This window comes from Aedes albopictus, chromosome 1, assembly GCF_035046485.1.
Source record: "Aedes albopictus strain Foshan chromosome 1, AalbF5, whole genome shotgun sequence".
NCBI classification, from domain to species: Eukaryota; Metazoa; Arthropoda; class Insecta; order Diptera; family Culicidae; genus Aedes; species Aedes albopictus.
The window spans coordinates 253,445,660-253,472,311 of record NC_085136.1 but is presented as its reverse complement, the minus strand read 5'-3'; the positions used below and the strand labels follow the sequence as shown (position 1 = coordinate 253,472,311).

The 26,652-nt window shown below is 37.2% G+C and overlaps 2 protein-coding genes across 2 annotated transcripts in view; both read right to left on the bottom strand.

The window, feature by feature from the left end:
- The window catches only part of LOC134285574 (tachykinin-like peptides receptor 86C), a 545,193-nt gene that overhangs the window by 180,667 nt on the left and 337,874 nt on the right, over nt 1-26,652 (bottom strand). The window lies entirely within an intron of this gene.
- LOC134287300 (leucine-rich repeat-containing protein 1-like) lies at nt 23,224-24,764 on the bottom strand. The gene is made up of 2 exons (XM_062848953.1): nt 24,565-24,764; nt 23,224-24,502 (listed from the first exon to the last, which is right to left on the bottom strand). Exons 1-2 carry the CDS (start codon nt 24,582-24,584, stop codon nt 23,443-23,445), a joined length of 1,080 nt encoding a protein of 359 aa, XP_062704937.1. The 5' UTR covers nt 24,585-24,764; the 3' UTR covers nt 23,224-23,442.

The window sequence follows — 26,652 nt, the reverse complement described above, 5'->3', positions numbered from 1 at the left end:
GCGATTGATTGTTTCTGATTTTCTGCTCGATGGATATTTCTGGAGCCTGACAAGCTCCATCCAAGAAAGTGAGATGAAAATCAGTAGTTGTGCTTTTGTGAGAGGTATAATATGTAAAGCGAGTTTTGTTTTGTGAGAGGTAGGAGATATAAAGCAAGGTTTTTATAGCAGATCGATTGATTGTTTCTGATTTTCTGCTCGATGGATACTTCTGGAGCCTGACAAGCTCCATCCAAGAGAGTGAGATGAAAATCAGCAGTTGTGCTTTTGTGAGAGGTAGAATATGTAAAGCGAGTTTTGTTTGTGAGAAATAGGAAATGTAGAGCAAGGCTTGTATAGCAGATCGATTGATTGTTCTGATTTTCTGCTCGATGGATACTTCTGGAACCTGACAAGCTCCATCCAAGAGAGTGAGATGAAAATCAGCAGTTGTGCTTTTGTGAGAGGTAGAATATGTAAAGCGAGTTTTGTTTTGTGAGAGGTAAGAGATATAGAACAAGGCTTGTATAGCAGAGCGATTGATTGTTTCTGATTTTCTGCTCGATGGATACTTCTGGAGCCTGACAAGCTCCATCCAAGAGAGTGAGATGAAAATCAGCAGTTGTGCTTTTGTGAGAGGTAGAATATGTAAAGCGAGTTTTGTTTTGTGAGAGGTAAGAGATATAGAACAAGGCTTGTATAGCAGAGCGATTGATTGTTTCTAATTTTCTGCTCGATGGATACTTCTGGAGCCTGATAAGCTCCACCAAAGAGAGCAAGATGAAAATCAGCAGTTGTGCTTTTGTGAGAGGTAGAATATGTAAAGCGAGTTTTTTTTTTGAGAGAGGAAGAAGATGTTAAGGAAGCTTGTATAGCAGATCGATTGATTGTTTCTGATTTTCTGCTCGATGGATACTTCTGGAGCCTGATAAGCTCCACCAAAGAGAGCAAGATGAAAATCAGCAGTTGTGCTTTTGTGAGAGGTAGAATATGTAAAGCGAGTTTTGTTTTGTGAGAAATAGGAGATGTAGAGCAAGGCTTGTATAGCAGAGCGATTAATTGTTTCTGATTTTCTGCTCGATGGATACTTGTGGAGCCTGACAAGCTCCATCCAAGAGAGTGAGATGAAAATCAGCAGTTGTGCTTTTGTGAGAGGTAGAATATGTAAAGCGAGTTTTGTTTTGTGAGAGGTAAGAGATATAGAACAAGGCTTGTATAGCAGAGCGATTGATTGTTTCTGATTTTCTGCTCGATGGATACTTCTGGAGCCTGACAAGCTCCATCCAAGAGAGTGAGATGAAAATCAGCAGTTGTGCTTTTGTGAGAGGTAGAATATGTAAAGCGAGTTTTGTTTTGTGAGAGGTAAGAGATATAGAACAAGGCTTGTATAGCAGAGCGATTGATTGTTTCTGATTTTCTGCTCGATGGATACTTCTGGAGCCTGATAAGCTCTACCGAAGAGAGCAAGATGAAAATCAGCAGTTGTGCTTTTGTGAGAGGTAGAATATGTAAAGCGAGTTTTGTTTGTGAGAAATAGGAAATGTAGAGCAAGGCTTGTATAGCAGATCGATTGATTGTTCTGATTTTCTGCTCGATGGATACTTCTGGAACCTGACAAGCTCCATCCAAGAGAGTGAGATGAAAATCAGCAGTTGTGCTTTTGTGAGAGGTAGAATATGTAAAGCGAGTTTTGTTTTGTGAGAGGTAAGAGATATAGAACAAGGCTTGTATAGCAGAGCGATTGATTGTTTCTGATTTTCTGCTCGATGGATACTTCTGGAGCCTGACAAGCTCCATCCAAGAGAGTGAGATGAAAATCAGCAGTTGTGCTTTTGTGAGAGGTAGAATATGTAAAGCGAGTTTTGTTTTGTGAGAGGTAAGAGATATAGAACAAGGCTTGTATAGCAGAGCGATTGATTGTTTCTAATTTTCTGCTCGATGGATACTTCTGGAGCCTGATAAGCTCCACCAAAGAGAGCAAGATGAAAATCAGCAGTTGTGCTTTTGTGAGAGGTAGAATATGTAAAGCGAGTTTTTTTTTTGAGAGAGGAAGAAGATGTTAAGGAAGCTTGTATAGCAGATCGATTGATTGTTTCTGATTTTCTGCTCGATGGATACTTCTGGAGCCTGATAAGCTCCATCAAAGAGAGCAAGATGAAAATCAGCAGTTGTGCTTTTGTGAGAGGTAGAATATGTCAAGCGAGTTTTGTTTTGTGAGAGGAAGAAGATGTTAAGCGAGGCTTGTATAGCAGATCGATTGATTGTTTCTGATTTTCTGCTCGATGGATATTTCTGGAGCCTGATAAGCTCCACCCAAGAGAGCAAGATGAAAATCAGCAGTAGTGGTTTTGTGAGAGGTAGAATATGTAAAGCGAGTTTTGTTTTGTGAGAGGTAGAATATGTAAAGCGAGTTTTTTTTTGTGAGAGGAAGAAGATGTTAAGCGAAGCTTGTATAGCAGATCGATTGATTGTTCTGATTTTCTGCTCGATGGATACTTCTGGAACCTGACAAGCTCCACCCAAGAGAGCAAGATGAAAATCAGCCGTTGTGCTTTTGTGAGAGGTAGAATATGTAAAGCAAGTTTTGTTTTGTGAGAAATAGGAGATGTAGAGCAAGGCTTGTATAGCAGAGCGATTGATTGTTTCTGATTTTCTGCTCGATGGATACTTCTGGAGCCTGATAAGCTCCACCCAAGAGAGCAAGATGAAAATCAGCAGTTGTGCTTTTGTGAGAGGTAGAATATGTAAAGCGAGTTTTTTTTTGTGAGAGGAAGAAGATGTTAAGCGAAGCTTGTATAGCAGATCGATTGATTGTTCTGATTTTCTGCTCGATGGATACTTCTGGAACCTGACAAGCTCCACCCAAGAGAGCAAGATGAAACTCAGCCGTTGTGCTTTTGTAAGAGGTAGAATATGTAAAGCGAGTTTTGTTTTGTGAGAAATAGGAGATGTAGAGCAAGGCTTGTATAGCAGATCGATCGATTGTTCTGATTTTCTGCTCGATGGATACTTCTGGAGCCTGACAAGCTCCATCCAAGAGAGTGAGATGAAAATCAATAGTTGTGCTTTTGTGAGAGGTAGAATATGTAAAGCGAGTTTTGTTTTGTGAGAGGTAAGAGATATACAGGGGATACTCAAAATAACTGGGACAGGTAAAATTTTCACTTTTCAAAAAATGTTCAACTCGCTGTAACTTTTTGAAAAGGGCATCAAATATTCTCAAATTTTTACTGTAAGTTCATCAACTAGTTGTGTATCAGTGTTTCAAATTTGGAAAAGATCGGGCTATTCTTCACGAAGATATAAAGATTCTTCAAAAGGGTATAATTATTCGATAGCCAAATTTGAGCTTTTATATCTCCGGATTCAATGAACTGATTGCAATGAAATTTTGACCATTCATGACTTATATGATGAACTCTTAAAAACGTTTAACTTAACTTTAATTTTTTAACAAGAGAAAAAGTTATAACGATTTCATTCATTTCACGATTTTTTAGTAAATTCATCAATTTCTAATATGCATCCCATTACTTTCTCAATTTATTAGCGGCTATGTTGTAACTTTCCTTCAAAACACATTTATATATAAGTCATTTAGAGGGAAATTAATTGAACTATAATTTGCATCTTGAATTTTGAAACGATGTTAAAGTTTTGGATAATTTGGTGTTTTATTAGAAAAATAATCTAATCGTTATAATTTTCTTCCGTGTTAAGAATATTAAGTTAAGTCAATAGTTTTTCAAAGCTCATTATATAAGTCATGAATGGTCAAAATTTCATTGCATTCGGTTCATTGAATCCGGAGATATAACAGCTCAAAGTTGGCTATCGGATAATTTTACGTTTTTCTAGAATCTTTATAACTCCGTGGACAATGATCCGATCTTCTCCAAATTTTGACTACTGATACACAACTAGTTGATGAACTTACAGTAAAAAATTGAGAATATTTGATGCACTTTTCGAAAAGTTACAGCGAGTTGAACATTTTTTGAAAAGTGAAAATTTTACCTGTCCCAGTTATTTTGAGTAACCCCTGTAGAACAAGGCTTGTATAGCAGAGCGATTGATTGTTTCTGATTTTCTGCTCGATGGATACTTCTGGAGCCTGATAAGCTCCACCAAAGAGAGCAAGATGAAAATCAGCAGTTGTGCTTTTGTGAGAGGTAGAATATGTCAAGCGAGTTTTGTTTTGTGAGAGGAAGAAGATGTTAAGCGAGGCTTGTATAGCAGATCGATTGAATGTTTCTGATTTTCTGCTCGATGGATATTTCTGGAGCCTGATAAGCTCCACCCAAGAGAGCAAGATGAAAATCAGCAGTAGTGGTTTTGTGAGAGGTAGAATATGTAAAGCGAGTTTTGTTTTGTGAGAGGTAGGAGATAAAGAGCAAGGCTTGTATAGCAGAGCGATTGATTGTTTCTGATTTTCTGCTCGATGGATACTTCTGGAGCCTGATAAGCTCCACCGAAGAGAGCAAGATGAAAATCAGCAGTTGTGCTTTTGTGAGAGGTAGAATATGTAAAGCGAGTTTTTTTTGAGAGAGGAAGAAGATGTTAAGGAAGCTTGTATAGCAGATCGATTGATTGTTTCTGATTTTCTGCTCGATGGATACTTCTGGAGCCTGATAAGCTCCACCAAAGAGAGCAAGATGAAAATCAGCAGTTGTGCTTTTGTGAGAGGTAAAATATGTCAAGCGAGTTTTGTTTTGTGAGAGGAAGAAGATGTTAAGCGAGGCTTGTATAGCAGATCGATTGATTGTTTCTGATTTTCTGCTCGATGGATATTTCTGGAGCCTGATAAGCTCCACCCAAGAGAGCAAGATGAAAATCAGCAGTAGTGGTTTTGTGAGAGGTAGAATATGTAAAGCGAGTTTTGTTTTGTGAGAGGTAGGAGATAAAGAGCAAGGCTTGTATAGCAGAGCGATTAATTGTTTCTGATTTTCTGCTCGATGGATACTTCTGGAGCCTGATAAGCTCCACCCAAGAGAGCAAGATGAAAATCAGCAGTTGTGCTTTTGTGAGAGGTAGAATATGTAAAGCGAGTTTTTTTTTGTGAGAGGAAGAAGATGTTAAGCGAAGCTTGTATAGCAGATCGATTGATTGTTCTGATTTTCTGCTCGATGGATACTTCTGGAACCTGACAAGCTCCACCCAAGAGAGCAAGATGAAAATCAGCCGTTATGCTTTTGTGAGAGGTAGAATATGTAAAGCAAGTTTTGTTTTGTGAGAAATAGGAGATGTAGAGCAAGGCTTGTATAGCAGAGCGATTGATTGTTTCTGATTTTCTGCTCGATGGATACTTCTGGAGCCTGATAAGCTCCACCCAAGAGAGCAAGATGAAAATCAGCAGTTGTGCTTTTGTGAGAGGTAGAATATGTAAAGCGAGTTTTTTTTGTGAGAGGAAGAAGATGTTAAGCGAAGCTTGTATAGCAGATCGATTGATTGTTCTGATTTTCTGCTCGATGGATACTTCTGGAACCTGACAAGCTCCACCCAAGAGAGCAAGATGAAAATCAGCCGTTATGCTTTGTGAGAGGTAGAATATGTAAAGCAAGTTTTGTTTTGTGAGAAATAGGAGATGTAGAGCAAGGCTTGTATAGCAGAGCGATTGATTGTTTCTGATTTTCTGCTCGATGGATACTTCTGGAGCCTGATAAGCTCCACCCAAGAGAGCAAGATGAAAATCAGCAGTTGTGCTTTTGTGAGAGGTAGAATATGTAAAGCGAGTTTTTTTGTGAGAGGAAGAAGATGTTAAGCGAAGCTTGTATAGCAGATCGATTGATTGTTCTGATTTTCTGCTCGATGGATACTTCTGGAACCTGACAAGCTCCACCCAAGAGAGCAAGATGAAAATCAGCCGTTGTGCTTTTGTAAGAGGTAGAATATGTAAAGCGAGTTTTGTTTTGTGAGAAATAGGAGATGTAGAGCAAGGCTTGTATAGCAGATCGGTTGATTGTTCTGATTTTCTGCTCGATGGATACTTCTGGAGCCTGACAAGCTCCATCCAAGAGAGTGAGATGAAAATCAGCAGTAGCAAGGATGGAAGAAAATCACTTCAAGCGATAAATGATACAGGATACGAACAATCCAAGATAGCCTTGTTCTTGCAGTAGCATGATGCCGACGCCTCACACCGTGCTCGTATCACAGAGCAATCAAAGCATCTGATGCACGCTTTATCGCGTGATGACCCGTTATCGGATCATGTTACAAGTCGTGATAAATTTTATTCATCACAATTTAGGCCTCTTATGCACCCGTAAACCGCATTCATTATTAGACATAATGCATTCATGAGCATATCTGGAAGTTAAAGAAGTAAGAATGCTCAAAAAGTGGATGAAATCGCGAATTTATCATTTCGACTCCATGATAGCGATCGCATCGCGCCCGCACACGCCGAGCGAATCATCCTTCTCGGATCGTAGTTTGTTATGGTGCTTGACGACAAAATGTTATCGTTGTTGCTATGATCGCGCGATGCCTTTCAACCGCGACACATTCAGATCTGATCATGATCACTAGATTTCCATCCTTGAGCAGTAGTGCTTTTGTGAGAGGTAGAATATGTAAAGCGAGTTTTGTTTTGTGAGAGGTAGGAGATAAAGAGCAAGGCTTGTATAGCAGAGCGATTGATTGTTTCTGATTTTCTGCTCGATGATACTTCTGGAGCCTGACAAGCTCCACCCAAAAGAGCAAAATGAAAATCAGCAGTTGTGCTTTTGTGAGAGGTAGAATATGTAAAGCGAGTTTTGTTTTGTGAGAAATAGGAGATGTAGAGCAAGGCTTGTATAGCAGAGCGATTGATTGTTTCTGATTTTCTGCTCGATGGATACTTCTGGAGCCTGATAAGCTCCACCCAAGAGAGCAAGATGAAAATCAGCAGTTGTGCTTTTGTGAGAGGTAGAATATGTAAAGCGAGTTTTTTTGTGAGAGGAAGAAGATGTTAAGCGAAGCTTGTATAGCAGATCGATTGATTGTTTGTGATTTTCTGCTCGATGGATACTTCTGGAACCTGACAAGCTCCATCCAAGAGAGCAAGATAAGCTCCACTCAAGAGAGCAAGATGAAAATCAGCAGTTGTGCTTTTGTGAGAGGTAGATATGAAAAGCGAGTTTTTTGTGAGAGGAAGAAGATGTTAAGCGAAGCTTGTATAGCAGATCGATTGATTGTTTCTGATTTTCTGCTCGATGGATACTTCTGGAACCTGACAAGCTCCATCCAAGAGAGCAAGATGAAAATCAGCCGTTGTGCTTTTGTGAGAGGTAGAATATGTAAAGCGAGTTTTATTTTGTGAGAAATAGGAGATGTAGAGCAAGGTTTGTATAGCAGAGCGATTGATTGTTTCTGATTTTCTGCTGGATGGATACTTCTGGAGCCTGATAAGCTCCACCGAAGAGAGCAAGATGAAAATCAGCAGTTGTGCTTTTGTGAGAGGTAGAATATGTAAAGCGAGTTTTGTTTTGTGAGAGGTAGGAGATAAAGAGCAAGGCTTGTATAGCAGAGCGATTGATTGTTTCTGATTTTCTGCTCGATGGATACTTCTGGAGCCTGACAAGCTCCATCCAAGAGAGTGAGATGAAAATCAACAGTTGTGCTTTTGTGAGAGGTAGAATATGTAAAGCGAGTTTTGTTTTGTGAGAGGTAGGAGATATAGAGCAAGGTTTTTATAGCAGATCGATTGATTGTTTCTGATTTTCTGCTCGATAGATACTTCTGGAGCCTGATAAGCTCCACCCAAGAGAGCAAGATAAAAATCAGCAGTTGTGCTTTTGTGAGAGGTAGAATATGTAAAGCGAGTTTTGTTTTGTGAGAGGTAGGAGATATAGAGCAAGGCTTGTATAGCAGAGCGATTGATTGTTTCTGATTTTCTGCTCGATGGATACTTCTGGAGCCTGATAAGTTCCACCCAAGAGAGCAAGATGAAAATCAGCAGTTGTGCTTTTGTGAGAGGTAGAATATGTAAATCGAGTTTTTTTGTGAGAGGAAAAAGATGTTAAGCGAAGCTTGTATAGCAGATCGATTGATTGTTTCTGATTTTCTGCTCGATGGATACTTCTGGAGCCTGACAAGTTCCATCCAAGAGAGCGAGATGAAAATCAGCAGTTGTGCTTTTGTGAGAGGTAGAATATGTAAAGCGAGTTTTGTTTTGTGAGAGGTAAGAGATATAGAGCAAGGCTTGTATAGCAGAGCGATTGATTGTTTCTGATTTTCTGCTCGATGGATACTTCTGGAGCCTGACAAGCTCCATCCAAGAGAGTGAGATGAAAATCAGCAGTTGTGGTTTTGTGAGAGGTAGAGTATGTTTAGCTGGACGTGTACAGCAAAGCGATTGATTTTTTCTTTTTTTTTTGGGCTTTTAAAACCTTCAAGCACCATTGAAGAGAGCAGTATTGAATTTATGCGCTGAATTTTGAAATGTCGATGCGGTTTAAAATTTGCAAAGGGTTATTTTTAGGATACAATAAATAGTAAAACATACGGACTTTCGCAAATGGTAATGCTCGTGGTAAGTAATTGAACACTATAAAATTATTAATTATTTCTCTTTTCAGGAAAACCTTATCATGGTGATTTAAAAATAACTTATTTTTTTTTTATTACTAAGTATTTGCACGAATTATAGAAAATTTAAAAGCGAAACTATAATGTACTTAAAAATGCTATGCAAAAAAGAGTAGGAGAGGGAAAGGATGTAGGAGTAGGGCATTGGATATTTATTAATCAAAATTACTTTTATTCAAAACACATATTATCACTTTCTTCAGTGTTTCAAACCAAATATTATTTCACGTATATTGAAATCCTGCTCCAACGCTTGCGTCGGGTCGAAGATGTGCTACCGAAATCCCCGATGGAACTGAGCGCGGATGGTGAAAGATGAAACGAAAAACCAAAATAACGTGTGAAGGAAAAAGGAGAGAAAGGGACAAGTAGTAGTGTCGGTCGACAGAGTCACGAGAATGAAAAAAGTGAGTTTTGAGAATGGTGTTATGGTGAATGGAAGTGCGGAGTGGAGTGAGCAAATAAATTTAAGAAAAAATTAAAGAAAGTAAGGTGTTGTGTTTTGATTTATAGAATTTCAACAGCGTTTCCGACACTTATAGTCAGCTGGGAAGGGAAAGGAATGTTAGAGTGTACTGGTTGTTGCTACTAGAGACCGAGAGCACTCTGCGTCCCCACAACCCGCACGGACTGGGGTATTTGTTAGACGGAAAGGATGGGAGATCTGGGAGTCACCGTTGGGTCGGTGATGTGATCCATGGATAGGGTTATTTATAGTGTTCGTGATAGATTGTGTGGTGAATAAGGTGAATAAGGTCAAGCGGCACAGCACGCTTTGGTTGCATAACTTATAGGCGTTATATATACACTGTGCTGTGAGTGGAAGTTGGAAGGGAGGGAAACGACTTTTTTTCAATTCGTTTCTGGTTCTAGCAATGGCTATGAACATATGAATATACATGAGTTGTATATGTAGAGAAGAAAGAGCGAGAGAAAGTGGATAGAAAGATACAAAGTAGGATGAAAAGGACGGGCCAGGGATTGAACCCATGACCTTCTGCATACGAATCAGAAGCGGTAGCCACTAGACCACCAAGCCCGTCTATTCCAGGATTTCGCTCATGCAATCTTCGATTAATTCTTTCATAAATTGCTGTAGCAGTTTTCCAGAAATTCATTTTTTTTAAATGTACTCAGGACTTCCTTCAGAAATATCCTAAGAACTCAGAAATTTTTCTTTAGAAGTTCTTTCATGGAGTTTTCAATGGATTCCTTCTGAAATTCCGCCAAGAATTACTTCAGATTAGACTCAAGTTATTCCTTTGGCAATTCTGTCAGGACATTCTGTCATCGATTTCTTTCGGAAATCGTCCGGAATCCCTGGAAGAAATTCGTTTAAGTATTTCTGCACGAACCTCTCCAGAGATTTCTTGAGGAATTTTCTTGGGGATTGGGTTGGAAATTCTCGCTAGAATATCTCCAGCAATTTCTTCAGAGATTTATTTAGAAAATCCGTCGGGAATTCCTTCAGAGATTCTTGCATTGATTCTGGCAGGAGTAGTTTCTTCCTTTATTTCCAAGAAATTTCTCCAAGATATCATCGGAAAATACCTTTAAGAATTTCTGCACGGATTTTTTAAGGAAATAATTGAGAAAAAATCTCCAGAAATGTTTTCTAGGGATTTCTTCAAGAATGCCGTTACAACTTTCTCAAGAGATTTTACAGAAATGTTTTTTTTTAATTTTTTCTAGGTGTTTCTCCAGATGTACCACAAGAATTCCTGTAGAAGAACGTTTACTCAAGGAATATTTTCAGAAAATCCTACATGATTTTTTTATAAGGATTTCTCAAAGAATTTCTTATAAGAATTTACAGATTTTTTCCCGAAATTCTTCCGGTTTGCTAGAGATTCCTCCAGAAATTTATATAAGAGCCTCATTATGAAAACTACCATACATTGCTTCCGGAATTGCTCCATGGAGAACTCTAGAAAATTGTCTCAATGGATTCCTTCACCCTAGTAAGATGTTAGATGTTTCTTTCGGATTTGTTTAGGAATTTTTAAGATAATCCAACAGGGACCCATGATGAATTTCGTTCGAAATGTTTTAGACGTTCTTGCAGGAAATCTTTTGGATATTTACTATGAGATTCCTTCAGATTCCTTCTTGAATATCTCCAAGGATTCCTCTAGAAAACCATCTGTGGATTACAACTAAAATTGCTTCTGCAGAAATCCAAAATTTGATTTATGAAATCTTCCATTAATTCTTTCATAAATTGCTGCAGTTGTTCTCCAGAAAATCTACATTTTTTTCAATGTCACCAGAGTTTCCTTTTTATATTTCCTTAAGAACTCTGGAATTTTTCTTTAAAAGTTCGTTTATGAAGTTTCCAAAGGATCCCTCCTGAAATTCCGCCAAGAATAACTTGAGATTTGATTTAAGCTATTCCTTTGGCAATTCTTTTGAAGATTCTTTCAGAATTTTTTCCAGAGATTTTCTTAGCAATTCGTCCGGAATCCCTGGATGGAGTTCGTACATGTATTTCTGCACAACTGCTCCAGAGATTTCTTGAGGAATTTCCGCAGTGATTCTGTTGGAAATTCCCGCTGCAATGTCTCCGGCAATTTCTTCAGAGATTTATTTAGAAAATCCGTCGGGAATTCCTCTAGAGATTCTTGCATTAATTCTGGCAGGAGTAGTTACTTCGTTTGTTTCCAAGAAATTTCTCCAAGATATATTTCAAACATACCTCTAGGAATATCTCCACGGAATATTTAAGAGGTTTGTTTACAAAATTCTTCAGGAATATTTCCTAGGAATTTCGGAATTTCTACAGGAATGCTATGACAACTTTCTCACAAGGATTATACGGAAACTTTTTCTTGATTAGTTTTAAACAAATCTCAATGCATTCTTTTACGATTTCCACCTAACTATTGACATTATCCAAATATTGCTTCAAAGGTTCCACATAGGAAACCTTCTGGAAAATTCCTGGGATTCTCCAGATTTTCATCTACGGTGTTTATTTTTTTCAAAAATGCCTTCAAGAATTTCTACAGAAATCTAAAGATTTATTCAGGAATTCCTTCATAGATTTTTTCGGTGTTTTCTACAGATTTCTGAGAAAGAAATTTTCCTGGTATTCCTTCAGAAATACCTCCAAAGTTTTCTCCTGTATTCTAAGGAATTCTTGAGGAATTTCAGAAAAAAATTTTCCACCAATGTTTCCATTGATTTTAATTAAAAAAATCTTCTAGGACCTCATTTTAAAATTCCTTTAAGATTTCTTCGGAAATTCATCCAAGTGTTCCTACAAGGAATCATTGGAAAATTCTTTCAGTGATTCCTGTAGAAATTTCTAAATGAATTCATTATAGATGGCTGCCGTGATTCCGTCAGAAATATCTTTTGGAACGCTGGGAATTCTCAGGAAGTTCCTCCAGGAACTCTTCCAGATAGAGTTTTTTTCAGCAGTTTTTACAAAAATTGCGCAAAGTTTACTGGAGGAATCAACGGTAGTTGCGACTGGAACTTGATTGTGACTTCAGTTTGTTGCTAACTTAGTTTCATAATTTATTGGACGTTACTGTTTTAAAAGGGTTCCCAGGAGAAGTTTTTGAAGGATTTTCTAGAATATCTGGAAGAAATCCCTTGCACTTGTTCCCACAATTTTTCAGACATTTCTAGAGAAACTCCTAATGGAACTCGAAGGAAATTTCCTGTAGGAATTTTCAAAAAATAATTTCTGGATAAATTCCTAAAGATGTTTAAATTCTTGAGAGAGACCACGAAGAATATTTGGAGAAATTCATTATAAATCATTCAAGAAATTCCTGCAAACAATTTCAGAAAAAAAAACGAAAAACTTGAAAGAACGCAGACATTTATGACGGGTTTCCTTGAGGATATTGTGGAGAATATTCCAACTATAATTACATGAAAAGAATATATTCTTAAGGAATTTTTTGAGAAAAATTTTGGAGGAAGTTTTGCAGAGTTTTTCAAAGCCTGTTCGATCTAAAATAATTCTTGAAAAATGGATTTTGGTAGGCAGAAGTTGTTATTCGAGATTGTTTTGAGGAGTGGCAAAATTGTCATTGCAAACAATTTCTTAAATTATTGGGACCTCCTTTTTCTTGAGACATTGTCAAAATATTATAAATGTTTTTTTTTGTGCTGTCAATTGCATGTTCTTTCACCGAAAGTGTTGTACATGAGAGAAACGAGTTAAACTGGTCGGTTTTTATTCTTCTACCAAAGTACTATCATCAAAATTAGAAAAAAAATCATCCAGCAGCGCTGCTGATTGCCAATTGCACTGTTTTAGCACTCCATTACGTTCTATTTTTGTCATCTTGCTCAGTGACTTTTCGGGTTTTGTACAATGATGTCATCTTTGGGCAGCATATTAACACGCATTTTGAAACGATTAAACCGCCTTTACAAGTGTCGAGAGAAAAGGAACACACCAGGAAGCAGCCGTGAAAAAAATACCACTTATCAATTATTGCAAAATAACAGCGGCTCCTAACTGCGTTCATTCTTTCTGGGGAAATCTTCATATCACTCAAGTTTTGTTGATTAATTTTATTAACGCACGAGAAAGGCACCATCACCGAGGGATGGGTGAAACAGTGAGGGTTTTTTTGTGGCATTTTATCACTGCGAAAATAAGACTGAGCATGTAGGGGATTCTGGGGTGATACGCACCAATTAGGGAAAATGCGTCAACATGCCAATAAAACGACACGGATTCATTGAACATACATTCATTTCAAAGGACATGAATTTCCAGCCTATGTATAATAATTTTCAGTCGCCTAAAAAACTTTTTTTGGCAACGTCTAATTTTAAGGCGTATTTTTTTTGCCAGGAAATTTGCACCCTTACTTGGGGTAAAACGCACCACAATGCAATGGAGCAAGATGCACCGTCGAGCTTAGAAATCTTTTCTCTTTATAAAGAACATGCACTTTTTTATGTTCTATAGGCGAAACATACGCACTTTTGTTTGCGATTATTTATAGAAAGAAGCTGTAATTCTTTTCAAAAGGTGCGTTCGTTGGGGCAATCGATACTAGAAAAAATACTGGTATAAAAATATGATTTACATTTTCCATTGCTCATATTATGCTTGCGATCAGTATCGCCCTGAATCAACTGAGTGAAACAACTCATGAAAATATGTTGGCTTTCACCATTCAAACATTCAACAAATGAGCGGAAAAATTACATTAAAATAGAACTGTTCAATTTTTATTCATTTAACTTACATTTTTTTTGAAACAGATCTCTAAATTTCACCAAGCCGTTAGTAATGACTAACCACAGACAAACAGACGTAACACTCAGAACAATCACACTATCATCACCTGGTGAACAAGTTTCACGAAACACTGTGTTGTGTTACAATTCCAGCAGAAGGCGCCATTGTGAAACATCAAACGCTCAGAAAAACAATGCGCGCGCCTCTGGTTGTGATGGTCGCAACTTAGAAGGTTTAGAATGATCGGTAAGAACGGGGTCAATGAAATGTTGCCAGTGTTACGTCTGTTTGCCTGTGGAGTTACGATGTTTAATAATAAGACTGACAAGGTTCCAATGCTCCAAGCCCAAAAAATTCTGAAAAAAGAGGGGAGTGCGTTTTGCCCCACATGTCCCTAATGTGTGCAACAATCATTCAAACAGCGCACTAAGGTTCAACCAAATGAATTTCTTAATTCGAATGTGGTATATCCCTGTACGCAGGCACACAGCTGTTATCGCGTTTTCGTTTGCCGCAAAAGCAGCAGAGACTCAAGCCTAGGGTGGATCGCGCTTGTACGATGAAGAAAAAAAGCTGTGATCGAGTTTGAATTCTATTTTTCTCGATTCATTGTAACACTATTTAGAAATGCAGTGGAAATTACTCGATGCACTTTATCTATGATGTAATTCTGAAGAATGTTTGAATAGCTTCAAATGGCACACTGAAATAATTTTTGTTGTGAAAACTACCGATTCCAGTTAATAATCGTATCTATGATTCTCAACTGACAACAATTTCCAGTTAATTAAACACTGTCAATTTAACTACCAGTGCAGATAACATTACCAAAAATAGCCTTAATGTAACAGCTGGGTAATTCTGGATGTGAGGTTTTTAACTGCATATATTCAAATGGATCGTAAAAGGCGTTTTGAGCACAAAGGTGAAAAAAATTATGTGCAAAACTTTTAATCGAGCCCCAACGCAGAGTGTCAGATCAATAAACTTATTTCAACAACACGATGGCACCTGCCAGCGTTAAAATTCACTAGCACATAATGCATCGTCAGTGCCAAGTGGAAAATTTTGATGATGACGCTAGCGCCAAATTTTGTATAAGGTGGCAAAATCGAAACACAGTTCAGAAGATGCCAGAGAGAGACGAACCAGCCAAGGGCTGAAAGTCTCTCTAATAAAGACAAATCAATCAATCAAGATGCCAGCGCCGCGTTACAACTTACACAACCATCACGGACAGAAATGTTGTCTGATAGATATAACTTTTTCCATAGTTCGCTCAAGCTTCGAAGATATTCTTGGCATGATTGCTTCAAATGGTTGATTCATGATGATTTTATGTCTACATCAAGCATATGTTTCATTTAAATCAACATCATTGAACATCAACCATCATATGCTTGAATCAAGCATAAATGTCATTACTTGAACCGTGTTGATTGAGCCTCCTGCCTGCCTGCTCATTGTTCATCATGGCGGCGGTTGTTAAAAGTGACGACGGTGACATTGTCTTTTGTTGTAATTTCATTAAATAAATCGTTTACTGCGTGCCTCTGCATTCTGCAACCAGATCAAGTGCGCTCTGCTATATTAAGTCTCCATAAAGATTCAGTCATTTCAGCCTCAGGTAAGTGTGCCGCCGGTAATGGGGTGCATGAATATCTGTGTTGTATTTTCCAGGTGCAGCTTGTAATCGTAAACCCAAAATACAACATCCGTAGCACCGAGACCGGAACAACAGCCGGCAACCGGACCTTCCTGTTGGGGCCACACAGTTCGGGCAAGAGAACCCAAGCTCCGCTGACAAAGAAGATTTTTTGCGTGTTTCACCTTTCGAGATGACAAGCTGCGAGCGGAAAATGCTGGGGGGTTCAAGCTGGCGGCCAGGTCAAGATGGTCATGGACGAGATCGAATTAATGCCCGATGATGTGGTGATGGACCGAAGTGCAAAAATGGATTCCTTTTGGACGCTGTTCCCCGAACGGTTATGCAAGCCGAGAAATGGAACGACCTGTTGGAGAAGCGCAAGACCGGACTGGCTATCGTGGTTGTTTGGAATCGACGGCAGTCTGCATATGCACCATACCACCACCGAGACCACTATTTGGGATCATTGGCAGTGTCTTCACCAGTCAACAGAAAACATAGATTGGACTGTAAGAATCGGTGGCGATTACATTCACGGTTGAAGCTCAGTTTTCGTTGTGTGTTTGAGCTTAGAATTATAAGAATCAAAAAATGGTCTAAGACAATATTAAGAAAAAATAAAAAATGTTCAAGGGATTTTTTTGCTAATTAAAAGTTTCTATAATGGTGGTATTTAGTGCAATATGTTACATATAGAACATATTCCATTAAAATACGACCATTATTGAATTGTTTATCCTCAATTTAACCTGATTTGAACGAATTTTTATGTATGCTTAAAACAGCTTACAACAACCATCTGATACAGTTCGCTTAAGCCTCAAGTTTAGAGTTAAGTTAAGCATAAACATGCTTGGATATACCATGACAACAAATGAGCTGTCAAATAATCAACAATAAATATTGTTGGTGGACGCATGATATGATTGAGTCAACCGTATTTCTTGCTCTAATCCAGTTCATCAATTTTGATCATTTCAAGCTTCTGTTATGCTTCGTCCTATGATATTATGCGTAATACAATCTCAAAAAAAGATTATATAAAAGTCAGTGCACAAATATGCTTGTTCGCGACCGAAATATGATTGACATAACTTTATATTTTTCTCCGTGATCGCCTTCGGTTTCAAACATTTCTGTTACGGTGTAAATTTCAATTGGGATTGTTTAATTGTGGATTATTTTAGATGTTATTTTTCGTTTCATGTATTCACTGAGACACAAATTACATTTCGCAAGAATGTGTTGTATATGAATTAAATGATCAAAACGTTAGTTTCGCGCAATCTTGCCAAGCATTTAAAATGTAATTTGTTACTGTGAAATCATGTCGGAATATTGCGCCACCCTAATGTAACTCTGATGTTCTGAATCAACGCAAGCGTATAAAAAGCGGTTGGGATAACTCTTCCAGTCAAACATTCAGTGCTACCAGTGAAAGTGAAATCGTTCGAAAACTTATTCAAAATGAAAGAAATTGTGGTATTGTAAGTGAAAATGCAACAAATATTGCTATACTTGGATGATGATCGTTTGCTTCTCTTCCTCACAGGCTACTCATCATCGCAATACTTGGCGGAATAAAATCGTTCTCTGTGGAAACAAATGAATACCACCAAAATGAAGCTGTGATTAGAGATTTCCATTGGCCCGCTGATGCAGCTTCAGTGGGAAACATTCCAGATATGGAATCATTATATTTTATAAACATGAAGGTGGACATACTCACTCAAAATGCATTACTACCAAATTTGATGGTGGAGAGATTAAAACGATTCACATAAGTACAAAATTAACGCACATTGAGTTAAATAACACAGCTACGGAAAATGTGCTTATTAAACGAGAGAAGCACTACCAGCTGGAAAAATTTAGGTGTCGTTACGCGAGCTTGACACGTATTGCAGAGAACATGAGACAACTGAAAAAAAATGACACATTTGGATCTTAGTTATAACTCAATACAAACAGTTCAACTTGATCAGTTTAATGGTTTAGACAATTTGGAAACTCTTGAACTGGATAATAATAAAATAAATCGCATTAACAATCATGGATCGGTGAGTTTGCCATCGCTCACTAAGTTATTTCTTGGAGATAATCAACTAAAACATATTGACGTATGTAGTTGGAACATGCCTAAGCTTTCCTATATTAGTCTTCGAGATAATAAGTTGACACATTTCTCAATTAATCATTTCCGTAGGCTTGGAGCAGTAGTCCTAACTGGGAACCCACTGAACTGTAAATGGAAGAAAAGTTTGTTAGGAGACAAAAGAATCAAAATAAATTTTTATTTTTTAAATACACCACGGTTAACTTGCGACACTAATAACACAGATGTTGTCGGATTGGATTGTTTGTATTGAACTACAACCAACAGTTTTCTCAGTTGAGCAACAGGGTGGAAAAAAATGAAGCCGAAATGAACAAAAGATTCCAAAAGATAGAGAAGATAGAGGAGCTGCTGGAAAAGCATAACTCTACGATAGTTGAACAACACAATGTTTCCAATGATATTATCGAGGCCATTTATAGAGCTGAAATAGAGAGAACATATAATACCAACAGAAGGTTCGAAAAGATAGAGGAGCTGCAGGAAAAGCTTAGCTCTAAGATAGTTGAGCAACAAAATATTTCGAAAGATATTATCGAAACCATTTATAGAGCTGAGATTGAGAAAACTTATAATACCAAGAAAACTCCGTGATTTTCGCGAAAAAATAATTATCTATGTTTGGATTTTATTTTTAAGTGTTATCCTAAGAACGATTATATGTTGTTACAAATTACAAGCTTTTTTTTAATAAACGATCTACACAAGAATCACCGTTCTACAAATCTTTGAGTTAAGCGTAGTGGAGAATATCACACAATCCGCATTTTTTCTTTATTCTGCCATTCGCTGTGCATCCATTCAAGAAGTTCTTAACCTATCCAACAACACGCATCATTAGAACAAGTCAACGTTGAGTGAGAAACTTAAAATTTGATCGCATCAACCCGGAACGTTCGAAACATTTGTACAGAGTTTGGGTGTAAAATTAGTTGCGTTTCCGCACTGTATGGAACTTAGTATGGGAAAACTTACGTTTTTGTTTATTTTCATGAGTGACGTAAATTATACTCAAACTCGGGGAAGCATGATGTAAAAGTATGACTTTGGATGTTCCGAAAAACTGTGTCGAAGACCAAAAAGTTATTCGAATTTTATGACAAAAATTATATCAACCATCACGTATGGCGTTCTGCGTGCCAGACTCTTCCTACACCTTGAGGCTCGGTCGGTCGATTACGGAATACAGGATCCCATTCGATTTATGTCTGCTGTATTCAACGGTTTTTGAGCAATTTGAGTTCCACAACAACAACACCACCTCTTTTCGCGGAAGAGTTCAACGACAGTTGCTCAATAGGCAGCCGACGCATTAAGCTTGATGAGTTGTCTTAAACTGCAATACTGGTGAGTATATTTCCAAACAACATAGCCGTATTTGTTTGAGCTACCTGGTCTCTTTTTTCATGCTACGCTGTCACGAACATCGGATGAACGGCAACGATCCTCGAGCTAACGGCGACATCAGGTTTCCAGGGTTGCTGTATATTTCTGTTTAGTTTTTAATTTGTGCTAGTAATAAGTTTTACATATCGTACCTTTCGTGTTTAGTTGAGTCTAATTAACAGCTTTTATACAGGGTGTTAGGTTCCTGAGTGCAAACTTTTAAAACGGTGATAGAGGACCATAAATGGTGAAAAAAATTGCTCCACGGATATGGTCAAATCTCAACCGTTACGTAGCTATTGAACTTCCCATGTTTTTTACTTTTATTGCCTTAACTGGCTATAACTTGAAAATGGTCAAACTTATCGCAGTTTTTTACCCTTATTCGAAAGATTATGGAATTTTCTATCCACTGGCATCTTTAAACCGATTGGTTTAGTTAAATAAGTTTTCTCAAGCAAATAGCTCAAAAGTAGTGTGTTTTAATTTGTTTTTGTCAATTATCTTTGAAAAATGCGTAATAGTTCCAAATTCTTTCTTGGGAAAAGTTGTGGCTCCTGTTCCACTCTACAATTCGTTCTTTGAAGAACATGTTCTCCACGTCGGTATAACTCAAAATAATCGCCTTTAAAAGGAGGAAAAATCTCTGATAAAATATTGACAGTTTCAACGCCAACTAATTCCTGAATTGTAAAACTGGAAAGAATATTCAATGGTTGGAGGAAGGAAGAAGTAAACAATAATGATGATCAAATTGGCAGCTAGAAGGTGAAAAGGGGTCTCTGAATAATTTTGAACATAATTCGGCCAAGCGGCATTCGTCCAAATCTGAATCTGAAACATCTGAGCAGCGGATTTTTTCACCAAAAACATAACTGTTCCCGAAGGGAAACCACACTTTTCTTCAGCAGCCGACTGGTTTTCGGCGTCGCTCAAACTAAAATTTATTATTTCAATTATTACAAATGTTCACCCATCTTATCTCGACAATTTACAATAAAGCGGTATCGATTTGGCCTTCGAAATGTTTCTCCGAATTTTTTGGGTATCGAGTACTGGTACAACTACCCTACCTACTTAAGCGGATTTGTCGGTATCTGTTGTTACAATAATTACAGATTTCTTTGATATCCGATGTGTAGTAACAATCATCTACTCACAGTTTTGATCAACGCAAAAACAATCTACCACGGATCCTATGAGGTTTTCCACGGTTTTCCTGGTCGATATTCGTCGAGCCTATATGTAAGTATAATCAACATTTACAATATTTTTCTCACTAATTTCTAATAATTGACCACACGAATTGATATACCGAAACTTTGAGTAAGTGTGTGGTATTGATTTCAACATCTACAATTACAGTCTTACCTGAAACGAAACCTTCCAGAATAATAGTAGTTTATTGCTATGTGTATTATTTCGCAAGCCATAAAGCGTCGTAATGGCAAAAGTGGAACTTAGAGTGGATGGTTATTGAAGGACAGCGTTAAACATAGTTTTGTAAAATTAACGCATGTAACTTCCTAGACCAGTTGCATGTCGAATACGGTTGAATACTACTACTTTTTGAACAAATTGGCAAATAAACCGCAAAATTTGAGTAAATATTGTAAAATGCAAATATGCAAAATATACTAAATTTACTGTTGGGAAATGTAGGCGTTATATTTGTTGGGCACATTTTTTACCAAAAATCACATTTTTCTTAATATTGGTAAAAATTGAGTATTATCGCTTATAAGAAGTTTCTCCATACAAAAATCGATACAATTTTGTTACAAATCAAAAAAATCAGTTGGTATACAATCAAACATAGCCAAAACAATCATACATATATGAAAATTGATGATATCAGAAAAACAACTTTTTTGAATTTTGTCGCGAAATTCTGATTTCTGGCCCATAGTGCACTGGTAATAATCCTGGGAGTTTTGCAAAGAATTTCTCTAAGTTTCCACAGCAAGTTCCTTAAGCAGCTTCATAGGAAATTTCTCTGGAAGTTCCACTGAGGATTTTTCTAGGAATTCTACTGGGACTTCCTCTTGAAGTTTCACTGTAAATTCCTCTGGGAGTTCTGCCAGCAATAACTCCAGGAGTTCCACTGGGAATTACATCTAAAATTCCTCCAGGAATTCCAAACAAAATTCCTCTAGTAATTCCACCGGACATTCCTTTGGGAGTTCCACTGAGCATTCCTGGAAGACTTTTGCTGGTAGGAAAAATCCCGAAAAATCCCAGAAGTTCCTCGGGAAGTTTTCGGGAATTTTCACGGATGTTCCTCTGATAATCATATAGAAGTTCATTCAAGACTCCTTCAACAATTCCAGAAGTAGCCCCTGTAACTCTACCAGAAACAATTTAGGGAACTCTTCCAGAAAGTTTTTTGTTTGGGTTATTTTTATGAAGTTGTGTAATGTGTATGGAGCTGTTACTAGCAATTACTTCGGACTTTGTCTTAGGATTTCCTATGGGAATAGACGGGAGTTCTTCAAAATTAAATTTAAGGAAGAAGTTTCTTTTAAATCTTCAAGGAACTGCACAGAAATTCTTTTAAAACATTCCCAAATGTTTTGCCACAAACTACTTCAGACATTTTTCCACAAGCTCCACGAGATATTTTTTCAGAAGTTTGACGATGGTTTCTTCCGGGGATTCCTGCGGGAAACATTTCGCCATGAGTTTCTCTTGGAATTCCGCAGGATACTTACAACAAATAATAGCATATCATAATCTGCTAAGATACGTGAAGCTCTTGAAATCTCAATCATTTAAAGACACTGTGGGAATGTTCCAGGTTAGCCAAACTATCTTGGAGTTCAGAGCATCAGGTCTGCACTCGAAACATCAGCTATATCTGACATACTGAGTAACGTTTCATAATCGATCGCGGTGTTTGGACCAACCTTTGGGACATTGAGAGTCGTCCAAACTTTCCTGAAGTGCTGTTCTTGATAGTAACAGTAGTTGTTCTTACAATAAACTTTAAATTGTAATCTGTAATCCCTCTGGCATATTATGAGTCATTTCAAGATATTTTTGAGATATTTCAGATCAACAACACTACTCCGAAGACCACAGCTTCAGGTCTACACTTGTGATAATAGCTTTTGCCACTACGTTAAGTAGTGCTATATAATCCACTGTGCTTACCAAAATAGTTAGAAGAACAATAAGCGTTGTTATATATTTTTGGGATATATGGGCTTCCTTACTGTTATGAAGCTTAGTTGATATAAAAACAACCACTGTGACATGAGGCGATTTTGCTTTAAGCAGTAATGTTACACAATATTTTTTTGATAATTGAGCTATGCCGTAGTCTCTGGTTTAATTCTGTGAGCTCCAGTAAGTATAAAAGGTTAAGCAACATAACCCGAAACTTCAATTGCTATAGATGCTAGATATTAAACATCATAATAGTTTGGATGGCCCCGGCTGATCTTATGATGTCCATTGAACATTTAGAAGATTTGCTGGACATGATAGATTACAAATCGTAGCTTTGTAATGAATGAAGCAACCGTTAGAATGTAGACCTTAGAATGTAATCTCAAGAACGGTTTGGATGACCTAGGATATCTCATCAGATCAGGTACTGTCTATTGAACTTTCAGAAGACTTACTAGACATGATTGATTACAAATCGTAGCTTTGTATAAAGAAAGAAGTTACTGTTACAACCGCAGACTTTGGGATCCAAACTCAAGAACAGTTTAAATGACCTAGGATATCCCGACTGTACTGTCTATTGAATTTTCAGAAGACTTTTTGGACATTATTACTAACCGTACAAACCGTACAAACCGTAGCTTTGTATAATGGAAGAAGTTACCGTTACACCCGTAGACTTTAGGATCTAAACTCAAGAACAGTTTGGATGACCTAGGGTATCCCGACTGATCGGATACCGTCTATTGAACTTTCAGAAGACTTACTAGACATGATTGATTACAAATCGTAGCTTTGTAATGAAGGAAGCTACCGTTACACCCGTAGGCTTTACAGTGTAATCTCAAGAACGGTTTGGATGATCTAAGATATCCCAACACATCTGATACAAATCGTAGCTTTGTATAATGAAAGAAGTTACCGTTACACCCGTAAACTTTAGGATCTAGACTCGAGTAATATTCTGCCCTTTTTATGCGATTGAGCACCAAAACAACAAAAAAACGTAGAAAAAGTTCCAGAACAACGCTTTGAGAAATCTCCAGCTCCTTTGCTCCTGATGAATGGCGAAGAAATGTTCAAGCTCCTGGGAAATTGGAATGCAAAGCAAAACTTTGAATGAAGGAATGTGTGATATTTTCCACTAAGTCAAACTAAAAAGTGTGTAGAAAATTGATTCATCTATATAATGTTTAATAAACAAAAAAGGTTGAAATTTGTTAGAACATGTGATCATTATTCGAAAAAAAAAACTGCCATGCGAAATCCTAATATGAGTACTTATTTTTCGCAAAAACTAGTGGTTTTTCCTGGTTTGAGAAGTTCTCTCGATTTCCGATCTGTAAAAGGCCTCGATTATGTCATTTGAGACATTTTGCTGTTCGATGACCTTTCCGACAAGATTTTCCAGCAGCGCTTCCATCTTTTGGATTTTTGGGCGATTATGGCGAATTGTTCACTGTTGTTCAATATTGTACCTTCAATTTGGGCTAACCTGAAGTCGAAATTGGGATTCTGCTGCTTCAAATGGTCGATTTCCCGAGAACTGTCTTCAATTTGAGTGGATATCTGCTGCCGCAATTGATCAATCCTCGATGGACAATCCAATTCAAAGACGCCCTCGCTGTTTTCGACGCAAGTTAGTTTTCTTTTAATATTTATATCTGATTTGACTTGTAGTAATTTATTTCCCCATGCACAATTCAAGGGATTTTCATCCATCAGTAATTCTTTCAGTGCGCGAAAGTGATTAATTGCAAAATGGGTCAAATTATTTTGAGCAATACCGAGGTTGGAAAGCTTGGGCATGTTCCAACTACATACATCCAAATGTTTCAATTGATTGCCTTCGAGATGTAAATCAGTGAGCGATGCCAAACTCACCGATCTGTGATTGAAAATGCGTTTTATTTTATTGTTAAATAGATAAAGAGTTTCCAAATGGTCCAAACCATTGAGGTGGTCAAGTTGAACTGTTTGTATTAAGTTACTACTAAGATCTAAATTTTTCATTTTTTTCAGTTGACTTATGTTATCTGGAATACTTGTCAGTTTTGCGTAATTACACTTAAAATTTTCCAGCCGATAGTGCTTTCCTCGCCCAATGATCACATTTTCAGTAGATGTGTCAAATAGCTCTATGTCCCTCAATTTAGGAATAATGTGAATTATTTTCACCGACCCAAATGTAAAACTAACACGAATGCATTTTTCGAAACGGTCAGTGAAATTTTGAGGGAGCACATCGACCTCGGCGAATTCAAAAAACAAAGTTTCTTTATCCGGAATTCTTTCCATCAAAGTAGCGTCGGTGAGCCAATGGAATTGATGAATGTCAATCGCATTTGCAAAATTTGCATGTTTTTGCACAGAGAACGATATAACTGCGTCAAGTGCAGCAGCAATGAAAAGTAACCTATAAGGGAAAGAAGCAATTAATCGCCAAACGACAACAATGTTTATCACACTTTAACTTACGTAACCGGAATTCCTTTCATGTTGAGTTAGTTCTCAGACGATTCCGCTTTCGGCTGGTGGCACTGAATGTTTGACCAGCAAAGTTGTTCCAACAGCATTTTATACGTAATGTGATGATTAAGTACTTCAGAATCGCATTAGTGTGGTGCAGTATTGCAGCAGAAATGGAAACAAGTTTTAACCCAAACATCACACATGTCATATAAGAGTTAAGACAGCGCAAGCTTTGGTTGTATAGAGGTAATATAACGTTATTCTAGAAATGTGTTAGAAAACGTCAAATAAAATTCTATAAAACCAAAACATGCGGTGTTGTTACACACTCTCATATGACTTGTGTGTTGCTTGGGTAACCACCAGCGACAAAGTAAGCATACACAAGTGAATAGCGAACACACGTACATATTTGTGACTAATATGTTTCAATATAGTACACGTTTTAACTCTTTATTAGATCTCAACGTGGAAAAAATCTTTTATTTTGTATTGTTCATTGTTAAACTTTAAAAAGTGTGTTGAAAACTACAGTAGTGTCGCTTACGTCACCTATGAAAGCATTTTTTTTATCCAGAAAGTCTTGCATGAAATGCTTCAAAAATTTCTCCATGAATTTCTTAGGAAAATCCTTTAGCGATTCCTCCAGAAAATCTTCAAGAACATCTTCAAGAAAATCTGCAACGAACTTCACAGGTTTCTTCAGAAATTCTACCGGTTTGCTAGAGATTCCTCCAGAAATTTATCCAGGAGCTTCATTATAAAACCTTTCATACATTCCTTCTGAAAATGCTCCATGGAGTCCTTTAGAAAATTTTCCGGTTTTTTTTAGTCTTTAACGGATTTCTTAAAAAACCTCAGGGGTTTTTTTTTCTAAATTTTTCCAGGGGTTAACTCAGCAAATCATCCCTGAATTTCATCGGTAATTTCTCCAAGGTGTCTTTCTGAAATTCCTATGGAAGTTCCAACAAAAATTTCTCTAAAAAATTTTCAGCGATTTCGGAAAATCAAAAATTTGGAATTTCTATGGAAATTTTTCCATTTGGAATTCCTTAAGACAAACCTACAGAGACTATTAAGAAATTTCGTCCGATTTTTTTTAGAAGTTCTTGCAGGATTTTTTGAGCAAAACTCGTGAAATTCCTCCAGAAATATATCCTAGAAATTGATTATAAAACCTTATTTACATTCCTTCCGGAATTGCCCTATGGAGTTCTTTAGAAAATTCTCCAAGGAAGCTTTTCAAAAAAATAATCAATGCATCCCTTCCAAAAATTCTCCTGGTATTCTTTAAGAAAATTAACCTCGGATTGTCTCAGCAATTCCTCCCTGAATTTCATAGAATTTTTTTTTCAAGGTTTCATTCGGACACTTCTTGGGAAGTTCCTCCAGAAATTTCCCCAAAAAAATTTCAGCGTTTTCTTCAGAAGAACAAAAATTGGGAATTCGCTCACAAATTTCATCAAGCATGTTCCTAGAAAATCTTCCAAAGAATTCCTTCAGAAATTCGTATAAAAATTCTTCTAGATTTTTTTTAATGAATTTCTTAAGGTAAACCAACAGGGACTTATGATTAATTTCACCCGAAGTTTATTAGGATTTTCTTGTCGGAATTCCTTTGGAAATTTCCTAAGAGTCTCTGGATTTTTTCTTTAGAAGTCCTTTTATTGAAAACTTTAATCGTTTTTTTTTCTGAAATTTCGTCAAAAATTACTTAAAATTTGATTCATTCAGCAATTCTTTCGATATTTTTCCCAGGAATTCTTCCAGCGATTTCCAAAGCAAAACGTTCGCAATCAACTGGAAGAAAGACTTGCAGGTATTTCTGTACTAACTCCGCTTGAGATTTTTGAGGAATTCCCTAAGGGATTCTGTTGGAAATTCCCTCTGAAATTTCTCCAGGAATTCCTTCAGAGATTGATTCAGAAAATCCGTCGGAAAATCCTCCAGAGATTCTTGCATTCTGATTCTGGCATGAGTAATACCTTCAGTTATTTCCCTGAAATTTCTCCAAGAATGATTCAAACATACATATGGAAATTTCTCCACGGATTTTTTTAGGAATTCGTTCAAAAATTCCTCCAGAAATATTTC